The sequence below is a fragment of the Xiphophorus couchianus genome, chromosome 18, assembly GCF_001444195.1.
Source record: "Xiphophorus couchianus chromosome 18, X_couchianus-1.0, whole genome shotgun sequence".
In the NCBI taxonomy this organism is placed as follows: Eukaryota; Metazoa; Chordata; class Actinopteri; order Cyprinodontiformes; family Poeciliidae; genus Xiphophorus; species Xiphophorus couchianus.
This window is the reverse complement of record NC_040245.1, coordinates 14197562-14216345: the sequence shown is the minus strand read 5'-3', so window position 1 is coordinate 14216345 and position 18784 is coordinate 14197562. Positions and strand designations below refer to the sequence as shown.

General features: G+C 38.5%; 1 protein-coding gene across 11 annotated transcripts in view; it reads right to left on the bottom strand.

Moving 5' to 3' along the window:
* The window catches only part of gramd1bb (GRAM domain containing 1Bb), a 112708-nt gene that overhangs the window by 32275 nt on the left and 61649 nt on the right, over positions 1-18784 (bottom strand). For 6 of the 11 annotated variants that reach the window (XM_028045036.1, XM_028045034.1, XM_028045038.1 and 3 more), the window contains 2 exons: positions 5684-5894; positions 3299-3319 (listed from right to left, as the gene is read on the bottom strand). In XM_028045036.1, coding sequence (XP_027900837.1) covers positions 3299-3319; positions 5684-5894 — 232 coding nt within the window. Of the gene's footprint in view, positions 1-3298; positions 3320-5683; positions 5895-14159; positions 14184-14659; positions 15108-18784 lie in introns of those variants that run through there. The other 5 variants (XM_028045037.1, XM_028045039.1, XM_028045040.1 and 2 more) reach the window with 3 other exon arrangements.

Sequence of the window (18784 nt, the reverse complement as noted above, 5' to 3'; positions counted from 1 at the left end):
TGTTTACTTCATTACACCAGCTACATAAAGTAGTGCGATTACGAAACTAAAAAGCACATGGTAATTCCAATCAATCATATTATTTAAATAAATTTTTCAAGTGATGCTCTCATGAAACTGACAGTGAAAATGAAGTTCAAACAACTGTAACAATCAAATTTCTTTTGTTGTAATGATAATCAATACAATAATGTTTATGTAAGTATCTTAGTGTTTTGCAGACTTGAAATTCTGTGAACTTTGTGGCATTTTCTGACTCAGTAAGACAACTTTCTGTACAATGGTTATTAATTATCAACATAAAAGCAGGACTTTCACAAAGCAACACTAACAATGGAAATTTATAAACACATTCATTTGAATAATTAGCATTCTAAATGGCTACTAAAAATGGCCCAAAATAAAAAAATCAATGAACAGATTATTAACAGTCTTATCGGTTTTTAATAGAAATGCACCTGTCAGCTGGGCAGATTGAAAACCGCATTTTTCTCCCCTTGATCAGTAATGGGGAGATTAAATATTGACCATCTGTTGATAAAAAATTACAATGTTCTTTGCTGCTTCTTGGTAGTAGTTGCCAGTAAAGGTTTACAGGTAAGCATATTAAAAATTTAAAACTGAAAATAAGTAGTCTTTGGGGGAGTGTTAAGAAGTTTTCTTTCTCCAAGTCTGGAAGAAAACTAGATAATCACAAGGTGCTAATGCCATTTCTACTAGTTAGCATTTCAAAGGAGATAGGAAGCTCTGGAAAAGGCAGAAAGGAGTGACACTGTCAAAGGGAAGTCTTTGTAGACAGAACTACACTACAAAGAAAGAGTTGGGCTGAGGAATTTATTAAAAGGACAGCAGGGTTTTTTAGCAGGTCAGGTGAAGAAAGATAAAATCCTTACTTTAATCAGATTAAGTCTGTCATACTGAAAGGAAATTACAGAGAAAACCAAAAGTTAACCGAAGCAGTGAGTAGGATGGACACAGAGAGACATGGAAGATGGGAAAGTAAAAGGTTAGATTTAAAGTTTTTATGCAACTCTCAGGATAGTAACTACAACTGAAAAGAAAAGAAAAAGCATCGGTCGACGCAGAAAAATCTGTGCGCATAACTAAATTTGACTGTTCATGTAGCTGGTGCCGTTACATGAGAAGCCTGATTGATTTTTTTGCAGCACCACTGTCACTCCTGTCATCATTAATCCATTCTCATGGTGAGGCACAGGCTGTCTATTACTGCTGAATGCACTCTCATTTGGATTGCATTAGGGTTAGGGTGATCGGGCTCACGTTGCCAGGATGACCTCATGCTTTTATGGGTCATGTGACCACAGTGGCCCAAAGAGGTTTTAGTTGGGGTACTGAAGCAACACAGCTTTTGACCGTAGCACAGAAAATAAATATGTGTTTAGTTAGCACGTGTGCGTGTGTGTATGTGTGATAAGAAGACTTTCCACGTGCACGGTCACAAACAGACTGCAATGACCAATATTAGCAGGACACCTACCGTAATTTCCGGACTATAAGCCGCGACTTTTGTCACATGCTTTCAACCCTGCGGCTTATGAAATGATGCAGCTAATTTATGCATTTTTTCCAATGGCCGCCAGGGGCGCTCAAGCAGAAAAGGTAAGTGTGAAACAGGTGGAATATATGTGTTGAGGAAGACGCAAGTTTAATGTAACTCACCGCTTTGTGCATGAATAAAATTAGCATGAACAGACCCTCATCATCGAAAATGCAAGAACAAATGCATATGACGCAGTTTTCAAGTTAAAAGCAATCGAGCTGGCCGATAAAGAAGGAAACTGAGCTGCTGTACGTAAACTTGACATAAATGAATCAATGGTGAGATGCTGGAAACGGCAGCGGGAAGAACTGGAGCAATGTAGAAAGACGAAAAGACAGTGACAACGAAAGAGAGAGTGTGTGGCGAAGAATATATGACGCTATTTCAATCCGACACTGAGTAGGAAGACTTCCATGGTTTCAGTGCACAGGAGGAAGATGAAGACGACTCTCAGTGACTTTTACCGGTATGTATTTTTTTTAACCAGCCCTGTTGGTGCTGTGCTACCGTGTTGCTGCTGTATTACTGCCGCGTCACAGTCAGTGTTTGGAAAGAAAAGCTAAGGTATATTATTAAAACTTTGAAAATTCTTTCTGTGTACCGTCTTATAATCGGCTTATAATCAGGTGCGCTCTATAGTCCGGAAATTACGGTAATTTCAGTACAATTATGAATAGTACAATGTTATGTGAGAGGTTTCTTGAGTGAAGAGATTGTTTCCTAACCAGCAAAAGACCCAAGCTTTGAAAACTTCATGGACCTCGGTTTAATACATGATCTAAAATTAGAAAGTGTAAGACACTGCAGACCTACCAAGACTTGACCTTTTGGGGAGGATTGCACATAAACCTAAACACATTCTTCCAACTATTACATATGGCAACATCATGCTATTGACTCCAGGAAACTGTTAAGTAATGCATCCCATACTTGCATTAGCAAAAGTATCATTTTCCCAGCAGGTCCCACTTACTTAACACTTTGTTTTGATCTGCTCAATAAGATAAATAAGAAATTACTAAAGTTTATAATTGTTGCACAATCAAATGGGGAAAAGTTCAAAGTGTCTGAACATTTTTGTGCAATATTGTAATTTAAACAACTGAAATATAACATGTTTTTTGTACCTTTTCAAGACAGATTTTTCAACAATATGCTATTCTTTATAAATATGTTGATTTTTTTTCTAAAATGTTGGATTTGCAGGGTCAATATTTATATGGTAAAGGACTTATTCAGCTTTAATTACCAAAAAAGTAACAGTGATTTAAAAGTGAGTCAAGAGAGGTAAAGAAAAACTGCAAAGCAAGGGATGGAGAAGAAAAGGTATTTGGAGAAACTTATACTGTGGATCTGAAAATGTTTAAAAGTCCACTTTCTGTACACACATTGATTACACACTGTTTTCCTCTTACAGTTAAATTTACAATTAAATTAGCATGAAAACGCAGACTGATCCAGAAATACTGAAACTTCCAGTTTACATTCCAAACACTAAAGATATATTAAACAGCATAAGACAATTGGAAAATTTCCATACAATGATAAAGGAAGGAAAGTGCAGCATCAAACAGAGGAAAACGAAAAGCTCCCCTGCTACAGTTATGGACTTGCAACATGGGTTAAAGATAAAGAGGTGAAACACTAGACATTTTTACAAGACGTCACACAACACAAGTAGTGTAGGAATGGGCATAGAAAAGTTGGAGAGACAGAAAAAAAAAGAGTAATGCTTACTTTGGAAAGTCGCTTGTGAGACTAGCATGCAAACAAGAGAAGAACAAAGCAAAATCAGATAGAAAAATGTAAGCAAAAAAAAAAAGAAAGCAGAAAGAAACAACAGAAGAGGTGAGCAGTAATTATCAGATGAAACATGTTATCATGTGACATGGAGCAGCAGCAGAGAGGCGAAGAGAGAAGAAGCACATTGTGTTGAAGAGGCAACAACAATTTAAAGAAAACACAATCAGAGAGTGATTTCTAACATCAGTGATGTATGAGGTCAGGATGGATGAATTATGCTTAGAATTTAAAGGTAAAATGAGAAAACACGCAGCATGACCATGATCTGTTAACTTATTTGCAGAATGATGTAAATAAGACAGAAAGTATAATTTTGTATTGTCTACATTTTTTCTTATCTTTTGGAACTTGTTCCTTCAAGGATGTCTTTATACTACTTTTTATTCATGGTGTTTTCTGAAGTCAAACTGTGACTAAATCCCTCTCATCTTGAGGAAATGCAACATCAAAAACATATTCCATCAACATGCGTCACTTCTGGCAACACAAAGGATCGATGGTAGCCTTTCTTCTTAGGACAAATGATTCTGCAGATAGACAATATCTGTGCACGAATCCAAGAAGATTTAAGCCTGACCTTGTTGGGGTTTTTTTGCACAGGATAATGTCCCTTGAGACAAGGATATTGTCCAAAACTCTTCACTGCACTGTAAGAAAACAGCTGCAAATATTGAGCAAGGTCAACACTGGCGGCAGTACTGTACTATTCTGTGCCATATTCCTCAAGAGAAAGTGCTTGATGGGCATTCTTAGACATATTGAAACCTTCGTTTTAACTTCTCTTTCTTTCAAACTTGAGAGTTGAAAATCTAGACAAGTCCCTGTAAAGCTGCTTTGTGTTAAACAGATATAAAAAGCTTGAATGAATGAATCAACATTTCTATTGCTGCAAAAAACATTTAATCCTCACAGTAGTGTTTATTCTTAATCCATGGGGTGCCCTATACAGTTGAGATCAGGACTATGTTTTCCTTTGAGCTAAGCTTATTAAGGCCCCTATTATAGCAGAGACTATTCTTTCTAGGGCCCACACCACAAAAATCACAGTAAAATCCCAATATTACAACCATTACAAAAAGAAACATCACAGATAACTTGCATAGGCCAGCCAAATGTAAACTAGCTCATGACATTGTGAACCTTAGGTTGTGCACTGATCCACAATCATAATGGAACAGGAAGGAACCATCCCCATACTGCTTACACAAATTTAGGAGGATGAATCTGTCCAAAATGTCTCAGTGTGCTGCACAATCAAGAGCTCCTATCACTGCAACTGAGGATCTAAGTCCAGCTCCTGAAATACAGGCCCACACCATAATCTCTTCTGAACCAAACACTTCCGTTGGTAAAATCCAGTCTTAAAAGTGTTGTTCTGGTAATCGAGAAACCCAGACAGATGCATTGGGTTGCTCCACAGAAAGGTAGGATTCATCACTCCAGAGAACATGTCTCCATGCTCTGGAGTCCAGTGGTGGTTTGTTTTACACCACTAATGCTGTACATTGGAGTTGGTGATGTAAGGCTTAAGTGCATCTGCTCTACCGTGGAATCCCATTCCATGAAGCTTTCTACGCTGCATTACTGAACTAATCTGAAAACCTCAAGAAGTTTAGATAGCTATAATTACTGACCGTGAAGAAAGCTGGTTACATCTGCACACAATGGGCTTCAGCATCTGATGATCCCACACTGAGGTTTTATGTGGTCTACCACTTCGTAGCTAATTTGATGTTTTACTCTAATTACTTCAAGCTGTTATCACTAACAGTTGATATTAGACTATTTAGTTGCGAGGAGACTACATGACTGGACTTGTTCGGTTAGGCTACAACCATGTTGCACTGGTTGTAGAATAACACACTGGAACTCACATAGCTCCTGAGAGTTCCTTTAAAATGCTTGTAGAAGCAGTCTGCATATGAAGCTATTATCCTTTTGTGGCCATGAAAGTGATTAGAGTGCTTGAAGTCAATGATTTGGAGGGCTGTTGGAAATATAAAGCAAATAAACACTCTTTACACTAAAATGGAAAAAAAAACTGCTGCTTAGAGAGTATAGTAGTCTACAACCAAGGTAAATTCTGTTCTTATTGCTAATACAACATACTGGCGAATAAGAAGTACTACTATTTAAAGACTTTCATCCACTCTTTGTAATTGAGCTTAATATGGGTTTACTGTTTGAAATATAAAAACCTATTGAGGTTGTTGAAGATGGGGGGGGGAAGTGCAGAAATTTCTACTTGTTGAGCCATTTGACATGTTCATCTGTTGAGAAAAGATGTTAAATTAACAGGAATCTGTCCCCAGGACTCACCTTGGAGTTCTTTCCACCACTTCGCGCCGACTGCACAGAGTACGTTCTCTGGACGACCTGCTCAGGTGTGGAGGGGGACTTGTCGGAGGAGTGGTCTGAACCCTTCTCCACCATGTTCTCACCCTCCTGGCTCTGTGGTGTGGGAGAGCGCGAACGTTTACGCAGGACTGGTGAGCAGGTGGGCGAGCTCTTGTTTGAGTTACTGGCAGTGCTGAAAAACAAAAAGACAAAAAAAATCTGTTTATATAATGTTTGTTTTTTGTCTTTTTTTTGTAGAAAAAGTATGCATACCATTATAAATAAATTGTCCTTTCACAATTAAAAACATTGATAGGCCAACTCAAAGTAGCATATAACTGTGAAGTGAAAGAAAGGATACATGGTTTCATTTGAAATGAAAAGTCACAGGATGAGAAGAGAGAGCATTCATCAGAATAGTAGCCAGCAGGCCCAACGTCCCTTTGGAGGAGCTGCAGACTCTGATTTACTCTATGTGTGTCTCTGTTCTGCTGCAAACCCTAGACGTGCTCAGAGAATGATATGTCGGAAATTTGAGATTGACAGTGCCAAAAAAGGGTGAGTGGTGTCATATAAAATACTGTTGTTCTCAACTTCCAAAATTTATATGTTTTCATCCATTTTCTCTCATTGTTTTATAAGTTAAACATACCTAACCAGACTGATATCTACTCCAGAAGCAGATCAAAATGAGGACTTTATAAATCAGAGTGAATCAATACTATCTCTCACCCAAAATCAGATCTAAAACAAACACCATTTTCACCTGACTTACTACACATCATTTTAAGCTTAATAGGGTTGAGGAACTGTGTGCTAACCATGCTAATGGGATCTAAGCAGAAAAAAGAAGCCAACAACAGCTGAGAAAAACATTAACAAGACAAACCTAAGACTTCTTCTCACTACTACAGATAAATGTGAGTTCTTCACCAATCAAAAGACTTGGCACAACATTCAATTGTGTTTCTGTTAAATCATATAAAATAGAAAGTCTGGAAATCATTCCACGCCATGAGTTACACTCCTGTGGACGGTGCAACAAAGATTAAGACAGAGATGCTGAATTGTTTTCATACAAACGATAAGCAATAGCATATGCTTTTGAAAGGCTTAGTTTTTTAACTTCCTAATTTGGATATGTTAATATGTTTGTCTTAAAACCTGCATGATTATGATCCCTAAAAACTGAAAGGTTACCATCTGCAATTCAACAATGCTTCTGTTTAACAGAAACCTAAAATCAAGCGCAACTATAGCTTAGCAAGAAGTCGTCCAGATCCAGAGAGAAGCTAACAAAAGGCACTGTAAATGATCTGTGTGACAGCAGGCCTGCCAGGACCCAGCTTCTTGGCATGGTATTATGCAAGCCTTTACATCACTGTTGACTAGTGACTGCTGTGACTGGTCATGAATTACTGATCTGCACAACTTCAGTGCAGATCAGAACCCTGAATTATCAGGAGCAGAGCTGGCATCTTCTGTATGACTATTACGGTCTGCAGACGGCTCATGGACTTTGAGGACACAAAGACATAGAGAGCTCAAATAAGATATTTCTAAAATATACTGCTCAAAAAAATAAAGGGAACACTCAAATAACACATCCTAGATCTGAATGAAAGAAATATTCTCATTGAAAACTTTGTTCTGTACAAAGTTCCATTTGCACAACAGCAGGTTAAATTGATTGTCAATCAGTGTTGCTTCCTAAGTGGACAGTTTGATTTCACAGAAGTTTGGTTTACTTGGAGTTATATTGTGTTGTTTAAGTGTTCCTTTTATTTTTTTGAGCAGTGTACATACAATATAAACTTACTGGTTCCTACTCAAAGATTTTTTTTACTGTATATTACCAATAGTTTCCACAGACATGCCTGTAAATAGGAGGACACATGTTAAGAGCAAAACCAGTGTAACATTTTGCAAACATGTCAACTGTCTTTTGGCTTTTGAAGGTTTAAGGGTGTCTCTCCATTCCTGATGAGCCTTTATTTATACATCTCAGATACTGTTTATAATTTCTTACAATAACTTCTGCATTAGTGGCTTATATCGTCTACCAATTACTGCGAAAATAATTTGTTTACCTTATATTCATGATGCAAGAATGTCTGAGCCAGAAGAATGAATGGGATTAAAAAAAATACATATGATATGCAAGTTGAGCCAAACTTCGAAGCTGGGTTTAAATTATATGTACCGCATCTTGAGCTCTGCCCTACAGAACGTCTTGACAAGGCTTAGGTTGTCAAATTTCTTTTTGCAGAAAATTAATTTGTGAAGGTTAATGTCAAATTTTAGTTTTGATAGACTTTTTTGGAAAACATTCTTCATCCAAACCTTCAAAGCTACAAGAGACAACTCAAAGTCCTATGGAGATGCATATTCTTTGTTCTGTAAAAACAGCTGATACCAGATATTTACAAAGACTGTGTAAAAAGATATATAACTGTTTTGCATCACTGTTTTACATTTAATCCAACTAAACATTTAGTTTACTTACACTGACATTACTATGCTTTCAGGCAATTTGGGAAAGCCAAAATAGTTATGTTTGGGCTTCTAACATGTTAATTCGCAACATTTGAGTGAAACGGAAGCACATATTTTAAAGCAACGCCTCAAACACAATCAGGTTGGATCAGTTTTCAAATAAAGAAGAAAACTGCAAACTACCTAAGGTCTGTTTCATCCTTTACATACTTGTATAATTAGGCCTGTCACGATAGCAAATTTTGCTGAGCGATTAATTGTCTCAAAAATTATTGCGATAAACGATAATATTGTTTGAAGACCTTTTTACACTGATTTAATGGAAATGACATAATAATCCATGCGATTTCCTGCCAAAGATAGATACACTTTATTTTCAAAAGAATATTTAACACTGGAACTGATAAACAAAATAAACAAAACAACCAAAAACGAAAATAAAATGGTCTCCATTAACAAAAAACACACTTGAAAAAAAACCCTAAACAACATAAAGTAAAAGTGGAAATAAATACTGCATTCAACCTAAAGAGGGCAGATTATGAAGTCTGTATATTATGTTGCCCTTCAGTAATAATTAGATTTAAATAGAGAAGATGGGCACATTGACTACATGATGCAATAATTCACACTACATGATTTTTTGCTCCTATTTTTCCCTTTACAACAATCTTAAAACGTTGGTCTTTCTAAGATTGTGTGGTGTGTTACGGTAGATCGTCGTTGCCGCTCCGATCTAAATCAGGGTTTTTTTCCCCGACTGGGCGCTTTAACGCAGCCTGTTGAATGTGACAGGCAGCCAATCAGAAAGCCTGGATTCTCCTCTGCACTTTCTGAGGGGAAATTACGTCGGGGAATCCCAAACAGCTGATACGGTGCAACCCGAAGTCCAGCGGACATTGGAGATGATATGTGGAAACAACATTAATGTTTATTCAACATGCAAAGAATATAGAAATGACAAGAGGAGGAGTTGGAGCGAAATTGCTACCGCAGTTGATAAACCCGGTAACTTTTCAGCTGTTCTTCGTTAAAGTGACGTAAATAGGTTCTAATGATTTTAATTCAGGCAGGACTTTACTCTGACACTAGCCACATGCATTGCAGGTAGATTGTAGTAAAGCATTGATTAATGTCTGGTTTTAAAATTAGTTCACTGGACTTGTAGCCATTATTTTGTGCCCATTGTTGGACACCACACCGCAGGACCGAACCGATCGAACCGTTATACCTAGGATTTCTGTCGGCTAATGTGTGGTCTGTCAGGTTTTGAAAATGGGTGACAATGGCCGCCAGCTCTAAGATAGTGTGCGCTGGGCTTTACACTAAGTAAAATGAGGAAGGAGGGTCAGTGGAGAGCACCGGAGTTGAGCCATTTTTCATTCAGTGTCATTAACAGAAAGAGAAAAAGGCCGGAAGAGACGATAATGCCGATAATTAAAATGACGTCGATAGTTTTAATTTATCGTACGATTAATCGATTTATCGTTTATCGCGACAGGCCTATGTATAATACAGCATGTGGTCTGATGCAACTATAATTTAAATGTTTGGCCATAAAGAACATTGTTATATTTGGAGGAAAAGAGGAAAAGCTTGCAAGCCTGAGAACACCATGTGAGGGAGCTTTGCTGTGGGATGAACTGGTGTATTGACCAAAACAGATGTCATAATGAAATAACTTTCTGTGGAATTAATAAAATAACACCGAAAGATGAGAATACCTTTGGCACAAACACTGATTAATTACTTAACTGACAGTTCATCTTGGCTTGTTATGTACAAAATAATAGGATATATTTAAATAAATGTGACAATTAAACATTTTTACTGGTTCAACTGTGCACTTTGGGTTATAGCTAACAAAACACTCGTAATTCTTTCCTCTCATGCTGACAGAAATGCCTCCTCCGGCACAGAAACCCCCACTTGATTTTGAGCAGGAGAGAAATTTACAGATCACCTCTCTTTTCCTGATACATGTCAGCAAACAATGGAAACACAGATCCGTCATCAGCATATGAATGACTCAACCCGATCAGTCATTCACACAACAGTTTGCTCTTTGAACCAGCAAGGTAAGTGTGGAGAGAGCGAACATGATGCTGACGCTAGCCTGCAGCAGCGCAGACAAAAGCATCTATCACAAAGGCTTTGCTACGAACTGCTGCAGGAAACAAAAACACTGACTACCTGAGTTTGTTTTTTTTGTTAAAGTTTTTCTCTGGACAGGGGGGAAAATGATAATAACAAATACATAAGATGTTCTGAAGCTCTTAAAACTGTAAATAGGTTCCTCAGTGCGGCACCTACATGTAACAATAACAATATGACATAAGTGTCATTACTTGTTTGCTTCCTGCAAAATTAAAAGTGGTGACACTTAGAAAACCTATTAAGCAGCACTCCTATGTGCTTTAGAGGTCTAGAGGTGCAATAACTAACTGACCTGAGGGAATTGGCGGTTTTAATAACAGAATACCACTTAGTATTCTGTTATTATTCTGTTATGTGTGAAACACATGCTAACCAAATGAAGTGCAGAATTGAATTGATATCACTATGGCAACAGAGATAGAAAGACAGACTCCACGATTACTTGTTACTGTTAGATTAATACAAAAGAAGAAGATTCATTCAGTAATTAAATGTAATATTTTAGGTGTTTTTAGGTGTGTTAGACTGGTGTTTTATAAAACATATTACGTGAAAACACAGGTGACCTTATTTTGGACCCCGGCCTATTTTTACAAAGTTGGGGAAAAAAGATACAACAATGACTCCAAGTGAAAAGAAACAAAACAAACCAGACAGGAATCTATTGATTGTAGATTTCTAAAATAAGGTAAATAGTTTTATAGAACTTAAAGACAAAGGAGTAACAAGCAAAAAAGCTCTTTAACCTCCACCCATTCATACACTGTCTACACTGATGGTATTAATTTAAGGAATTAATCAAATGTAATCTTCACAAAAGTATGCAGTTTCTACAAATTAAAATGTACATAGCAGTTTTCTAGTAATACCCACAATACAAACCTAGTTTTACAGCACAAGTCACATTCACCCATTCTTAAAATACACATACTGGTAAGAAAGTTGAGGTACAGAGTCAGTGTTCAACATGTAAGCTACGACGTGACCAATAACCTTTAAACTACCCAACGATTACTCTTTCCATTGAATCAGCTGTCCTTGTGGATCACAAACCTGACATAATCATACAGAGATTATATTGTGCTCCCTGACTTGGTTCATATTTACACATTAATAAACTCTCTAGCTTTCCAATACACACTGCATCATTTGGGAGCAGTATATTATTTCACTTTCTTCAATGGTGCCACCAGACTCATAATGACGTTGTCTTGATCTACTGTCTTGTATTCACTCCAGGTACAAATCAAGGGATTTTCAATGACTGGTATTGGGGCCCCTGACTAAAACTATTTCCCAGTAGCTGTTTTTTGTACTATCTGTGTTCAAAGTTTTGTTGAACTAACAAATCTGAATTTTCTCTCACTGCCTAAGTGTCCCTCTTTTAAAGCAATTTTCACAGTCAAAGGGGAACAGACTTAGATTTGTATTGTACTAGAAAGGTATTCAGATTTGAATTTAAACATTTGTCATTATTGCATGTCAAGGCAAATTGCGCTTTTTCATGAATCAGGAGAAATTTTTCCATACCTCTTGTTCACTTACGATTAACCTGAAATGAGCACCATTTTAATACAAATTATCAGTGAGTCATATAAAAACACAGTAAGAATAGCCTAGTGCATCAAATGAATACGTCAGTAAGGGCAAGTTTTGAGGTTATTGCAGACTAATGCTGTATGTGTTGATGCATTGAGCCAAATAAAAGAAGCTATGTGCATCTTAGGTGATGTGTATACAGGAATAGCTTTCTTTAAAGAAGTTAATATATGTTAGGGCAATGTTTCGAGGCTGTCCTTTACAAACTCCTGGTGTGAACAAAGGAGTTCACAACAGGAGAACTCCTGGTCTCTACACAAAGAGATTGTGGTGTCCAGAATGTCATTGCGAGGAAGATAATGCTAAAAAAGTCAGTAGAAAACTGTGTAACACTGATAAAGTGAAATATGCTTTGAGTTCTCAAGCTTACATATGCAACTGATTTGATTGAAACTGGAACCTGCTTTTGACAGATGCATAAAACTAAGAAATTTTTGAAGAGCAAAAGACAATAACTCAAAATGTACTTTTTAAAAATAATCCTTTCAAATGTACCTTTCATGGTATTGTATGTAATGCTTGACATTAACATTCAAATAAATGATGCTTGAGGATTAACCTGGAAATGAGAGCAGCTCATCCTGGCAACACGTTGTGGTCATTCATTCAGAGCTTTAGTAAATAAGTAAATGCAAGTTGTTTTTTTTCTGGGAAAACATTTGGTGCTACATGCACAAAAATGTGACACTTTTCTCCTCCAAGTGGAGAGCTCAATGATTTCTACGTAGCGTGTGTGGCCACAGGCAGACAGAGGCAATCGTTGTTGTAACCCAATAATCAAAAAACAATAACAAATGGATCTCCCATAATCTTTAGGCTCTTTTTGTCAATCAGGGGTCTCTAGATGCGTTTGCAGCAAAGACAAAGAAATTAAGTTGCAGCTTAATGCGCTGTTTTTCTTCTTACTTCGCTCTCAATTATGCAAGTAGGTAGAGCCGAAATAAAGGGCCAAGTGACTTTAATTTACATGACAATTTTGTTAGCTGTTGTGAGGCAATTAAATTGCCAAAATTGGGCCACTGTGGCCCAATGAGTAATTATCTTGGAATCGGAAGGTTGTAGCTTGTAGGCAGTTTCCTCCTGCCACATGTCGATGTTGGCAAGGCACTTAAACCCCAAGTTGTGTGGGTTTGCGCCATTTTCAACTAAATGGCTCTAGTTGAAAGTGCTGTGAGTGGTTAGTATTACTGGTAAATTCAGTCCATTTACTGGTCACAGGCATCATCTAAATAAACTGATTGTGAGTCAGAATTGAGCCCATTTTGTTTTCCAACAACAAACACACCATTAACATATGTGGATGAGAGCATCTGTTTTAGGAACTGATTATACAATTTGAGTAAACAGAAAATAGGAGAGAATTAAACATATAAACAAGATTGCAAACCCTAGAGTGCCAATACCACAAATGACAATCTATATGAGCGAAACCAAAAACTAACAAGAACTAATTCAGAACTAATTCTAAACAAAGTTCATAGTGATTATGTCATGAACTATCAATATGTATTAATTTTTCCTAACTTGGGTAAGCAAATTCTTGCTAAGGGTGTACTGGCATACTGGTCCTGACATATCCTTTAACACAGTGTGATTGACTTGGGTCCCAAAATCTCATGTACAAAGCCCAGATTTTTACAGTCAGAAAGAATCCTGGCATGTTTGAGTCATTAAAGGGGTCAAGATCTAACAAACAAACCTAAAAAAGGGAAAAACAACGTTCCACTTTGTAACAGTCTTTTCATTAAATAGGCAGTAAAGCCCTAAATCCTGCGGGCTCAGTCTGTCCAAACGTTCGGCTTCACAATGGAACAGAGTTCCGGGCCTTTCCGAGGGCCCCCAGTTGTTTTTACAGTTTTGCTGATCCTGGAAAATACCCATCTGGCACTTGTTGTTCAGCTCTGCACCCCAGTTTGAAAAGAACCACGAGGTTCGCCATGAGCATGCTCACACAGAAATGCATCATGCAGAACGGGGGCAGACATCAACATGGATGCAGAGGACATTCGCCCACATATTGCAGAAACACATCACGCCTCACTCGATCTCAGTAAATGGATCAAATTAGCAACATCGTCTGGATTATTACTAAATCACCTCTTCATTTAAATAAATGCAAATTATATAACCAAGCCCATCCCACTCCACCCATTCATTCTCCTCACATTCAGGCAGCCTCTAACAAGCACGTGAGGGAACGTCATACCCTTGGTGAAAAACACAGTCTCTGAGAACCTCGCCGTAGCAGCCCTGGTTAGCCGCCGTCACACACTCGAATGCGACCATGTCCTCGTAGGCAACTCCCTGTAATGAGCTGTTCACCCAGCGGATCATCCCGCGGACCGCGCGCTGTGTTTTCTCACGAGGTGTAAAAAAGAAGAAAGGCAGCCGGATAGATAATGGAGAGAGAGAGAGAGGAGCTGAAAAAGGCAAGGCGGGGAGATTTTCTCCAGCAGGCTTAGGGCCACTGATCTTCCCTGGCCAGCTCTGATCTCCTAATAACCAGCTTACATCGCCCTTAACACCACCTGCCAAAGAAGAGACACTGGTGGTCTGCGATGCAGCTACTCCCCACCACCCACCTCTCCCTGAACTCACTTCCTAAATAGTACATGTTGATCTTTCCAGACAGGGAAGCTAATCAATGCACAAGCAGCCACTGCTTAACTGAGACTGAATGCAGACAGGTAAACAGGCAGCACTAACCTGCTTGTAGCCATGTAGAGAGTCGCTCAGCAGCAACAAGCTCCTTTCAAACGGCTTCATTCATACAGCCGGAGCATCGGATGATGCACAGGAGGAAGAAAAGGAGATGGGGGGTAGAGCAGGGAGGGGAGAGCGAAAAGGAATGATGGGCGAGTTCCGGAGCATGCCAGAAAGATGAGAGGAAAAGCACAAGTAAGCAGGTACATCAGAGGAAGAGATCCCAACAGATGGACTCTGAGGCTGGATTTCACACTCCGTTTCTTCCTTTTGATTTCATTTACTCTTCTTTGTCTATTTCTGCCGTAATGAGCTATCGCTTTCCTTTTCCATCTCTTCCTCCTTTGCTCCTCCAGCTGCTGGCTCGTCTGCCTGTTTACTGTTTCCCTTAGAGCCCAACCGATCCCGTATCTCGCGATTTCTGCTGCTGCTTTGAAGAATTCACGGCTGCACGCGACAGCACATAGTCAGAGACTGAGGGAGAACATGCCAAACGAGGTAAGAGAGAAAAAGAGAGAGAGGGAGAGCGAGAGATGGTGAGAGGCGCAGACAGAGCAAATGAGAGAAGAGATGGCTTTCACTTTGCATTCCACCTCAACTCGGAGCCGGTACATCTAGGCTGGGCTACCTCAATTATTCATGTGTTTCATGAATGGAGGGGTTGACATCATTGGCATCCAGGTCACCTTACATTCAAAGCTTGTTCCAAATCACACTGAAAGGAGGTCCAAGTCTTTGCGGTAAACACAATTCATGGTCTCACACACACACACACACATGGACACAACTCAGGATATTTGATGCATTTTGTGTGTCAAACAGCAAACAGAGAGTAGAAGCTTAATTTAAACAAAAACTCATCTTTAGAAATCTAACATTACATTATTAATATTTAGCTGTTTTCTCAAAGTGAGTAAACGTCTCACATCAGTTCACAAATAAATATTCCCGCCACAGTTGCAGGTTTCTAATTGCAGTTTGCAACTTTTAATTTTAAGGTGACTGCACTTAAATAGTCTGAACTTTTAATTTTTACAGACCCACAACTTCCTGTTTCGCTGCAGCATATAGGTACATGGCAGAGAGTTTTATTTTAGCCACTCTTCAAAGTAGGGAAGGCAAGAAAATATACCAATCAAGTAAGGCAGATATTTATTTATCTTTAAAGGTCTTAAAATACAAAAAAAAGTAGGCCTGGATAAGACCCAGTGTTATCTTGAAACCACCTAAATGATTATTCCCACAAATAAGGCTAGAACAAAATAGCAAACAAGCAAAAACATTATTATGCAGAGCTTGGCAACAAAACAAATTGAGTATTTTAAAAAAATTATTTTTTAATGCAATTTTAAATAAATAAAATGAATAAATAAATAAATGTCGGTGATACGACAGTGTTAATCCATGACAGTTGCTAAAGGGCATCTAATTTTGTTCTTGAGTAACAAATACTGCATGCTTTCTGCCTCATGATCTTAGACTAACAGCAAACAATTTAGTCAACGGACCTGTTACACAATTGCTAGAGTTGTGAATGTTAATTACTAATTTAAAAATGTTTTGAACAAAACATTGCACCAAACTGTGGTAACTTTTAAAATCCTGCAACCAGTTAAAGCCTGTTTTACAAACTTGCCAACAAGTTAGGCAAACTTCCTAATTGTGAAGAATCAACAAAATTAACGCAAGTCAAAATGACAGAAATTGTTACTGCATGCTACTCAAAAAGTTCTGACCAAACATCTTCAAAATTAAAAAAGCTATAAAAACAACACCCAGTGGTTATTCAAACATGGCAGAAAGGGCAACTTACGGCTGACCTCAAACGTACACCCACTCACACATAGCAATTATAACACTGAGTAATCACCTCTTCAGATCTTTAAGAAAGCAACCAGAACTCTTAGCAGTGCCGCTTTTGAGGCTTGACCCCAGGACCGTGAGGATGCTGGCGGCTTCTGTGGGAGCCCTCAGCGGAGTCGCTCTGTGGAACAAAGGGAGCTGGTCCACTGAGCCGGACCACTGTGTGCCCAGATAAGCCTGCCCAGCCTCAAACAAGCAACTGACCTACTTAGGGGTCCTCTGTTCTCACTGTTGCTGTACAAGGGGACACGCTAATGGTCAAACAATTTCATACAATTGGCATGTAGACTACAGTGACTGCACAAGTGCACATACTTCTTGCGCTTTTGCCACATTGCTATCACCAAGCTAAGTTTATTTTATTGGCATCCTATGAGATACACTAGACCAACACAAAGTGGTGTTTAGTTGTGAAATGGAAGAAAGATAATAGATTAATTTTCTTTTACAAATCTGAAAAGTCCTTATGTTTTTAGCCCCTTTCACTCTAATGAAGATGAAAGAACACACAAGGCAAGTCATGTGGTAGAAGGTACGTTGGTTTGATGAGACCAAACTTTTTTGTCGACATACAGCGCTCTATGTGTTGAAGAATACACTTGCTGTCAAATACACCATGCCCACAGTAAAACAGAGTAGTACTGGCAGTGTCATGTGGTGGGAATGCTTTTCTTTAAGAGGGGCAGGGAAGTTGATCAGAGCTGATTTTGAAGCATACAAACTGGTTGGTTCAAAGAGTATTAAAGTTTTACAAAATTCCTGTCAAAGTTCAAACTTAACTAAATTGGGGGTCTGTGGCAAGACTTGAAAAATGCCAGATGAACTTGCCAAATGTGACTGACCTTGAGTTATTTTTCAAAACAAAACAAAAAATCATTAGTCTGTAGATGTACAAAGCTGACAGCAACAAGAGACAGACATCTAGCTCTGACTGCAGCAAAATGAGGTTCCACAAACTTTACTTACTAAGGAGTGAATGCATAAATGTGTGTACTACACTTTTTGGATTTGTAAATTGTTTTTGAAAAACATGTTATTATACACTACTTTATGTTGAGTTATGTATAAAAATGTGAGTAAACTTTGACATGATGTCAAAAGGTTCAAGGGCATGTGCATACTTTTTGCACTGCAGTGTAAAGTAGTAGAATCCCAGCATGGTCATAAGTTTACCACAAAAGACCTTTTCCCAACTCAGCCTTGTGTAGAAGCAAACAGATCACACCCCAAAATGAAAAAAAATAAAAAAATCTTATGGCATAGCTTTTTTTGCATCTTTTTAGGAAAATGTTATGTTATTTACAGCGTTGCCACAGCAACATCATTATGGTGACACCTGGCTGGGTCGGAAATGTCTGTCAGGCCGACAGTGTGGGGCGTGCAGTTACCATGACAGCATGTCAAGCCATTCATGTGCACTCAAACTGTTTTCAGCGACAGGGAAAACGAAAGAGCTGGAGGAGTGTGTTTGTGTGTTTGTAAGGGGCCAGTGCTGCTGCATAAAACATCCTCACACACGATTAGTCATCTACAAAGCAAGAAAATTTAAGCATACTTTACTGTGCAACAGCTTGTAAGAATATAAAAAAAACTGCTTGGCAAACAGAGACCAGAGGATCATAGATAAAGTATGTCAAGGCGTTTATTTTATCTATTTAAATCTAGTCTCACAGGCGCAAGTTAAATTAAAATACTCATCCTCGGTCTAAGAGGACCTGACACTGGCAAACCTGTGACAATTTTTGGACTCACATTGGAAGTTGTGACCTACTGCCTAAGGCTGCCAAAATCCGTTTTCTTAAAGCAGATATAATTTAACACACTGATTAAAATTCAAAAGCAATGTCAGTATGGTGAGGGGATTTAAAAAGATCAAGTGAGGGAGCAGGAGGAAACAGGAAACGGGCAGCAGAATTAAGCAACTGTGGGACATTTAGTCCCATGGGACCGGGCACAGTCACTGCCATCTGCAGGGGACCTACAGGCATAAGGGGACAACACAGAGGGCTGGCAGAGTGTGAAGACAAAAGATATAAAAAATGAAATGGTTGAGCAATTAAAGGCCAAAATAATTTCCGCATCGGTTCACCTGACGTGAACAGTGCTTCTAGCTAAAAATGCAAATATTACTACACAAGCAGAAGTTCAGAGGATTTGGCTGACATACACTGAGCAGATTTTTGTCAACAAAAAGCTCTCTTTCCTGTGTGTAGAGCAATGTCCCGTATTTATTAAAGGGCAGGAGAGTGGGTCCTCAGTGTTCTT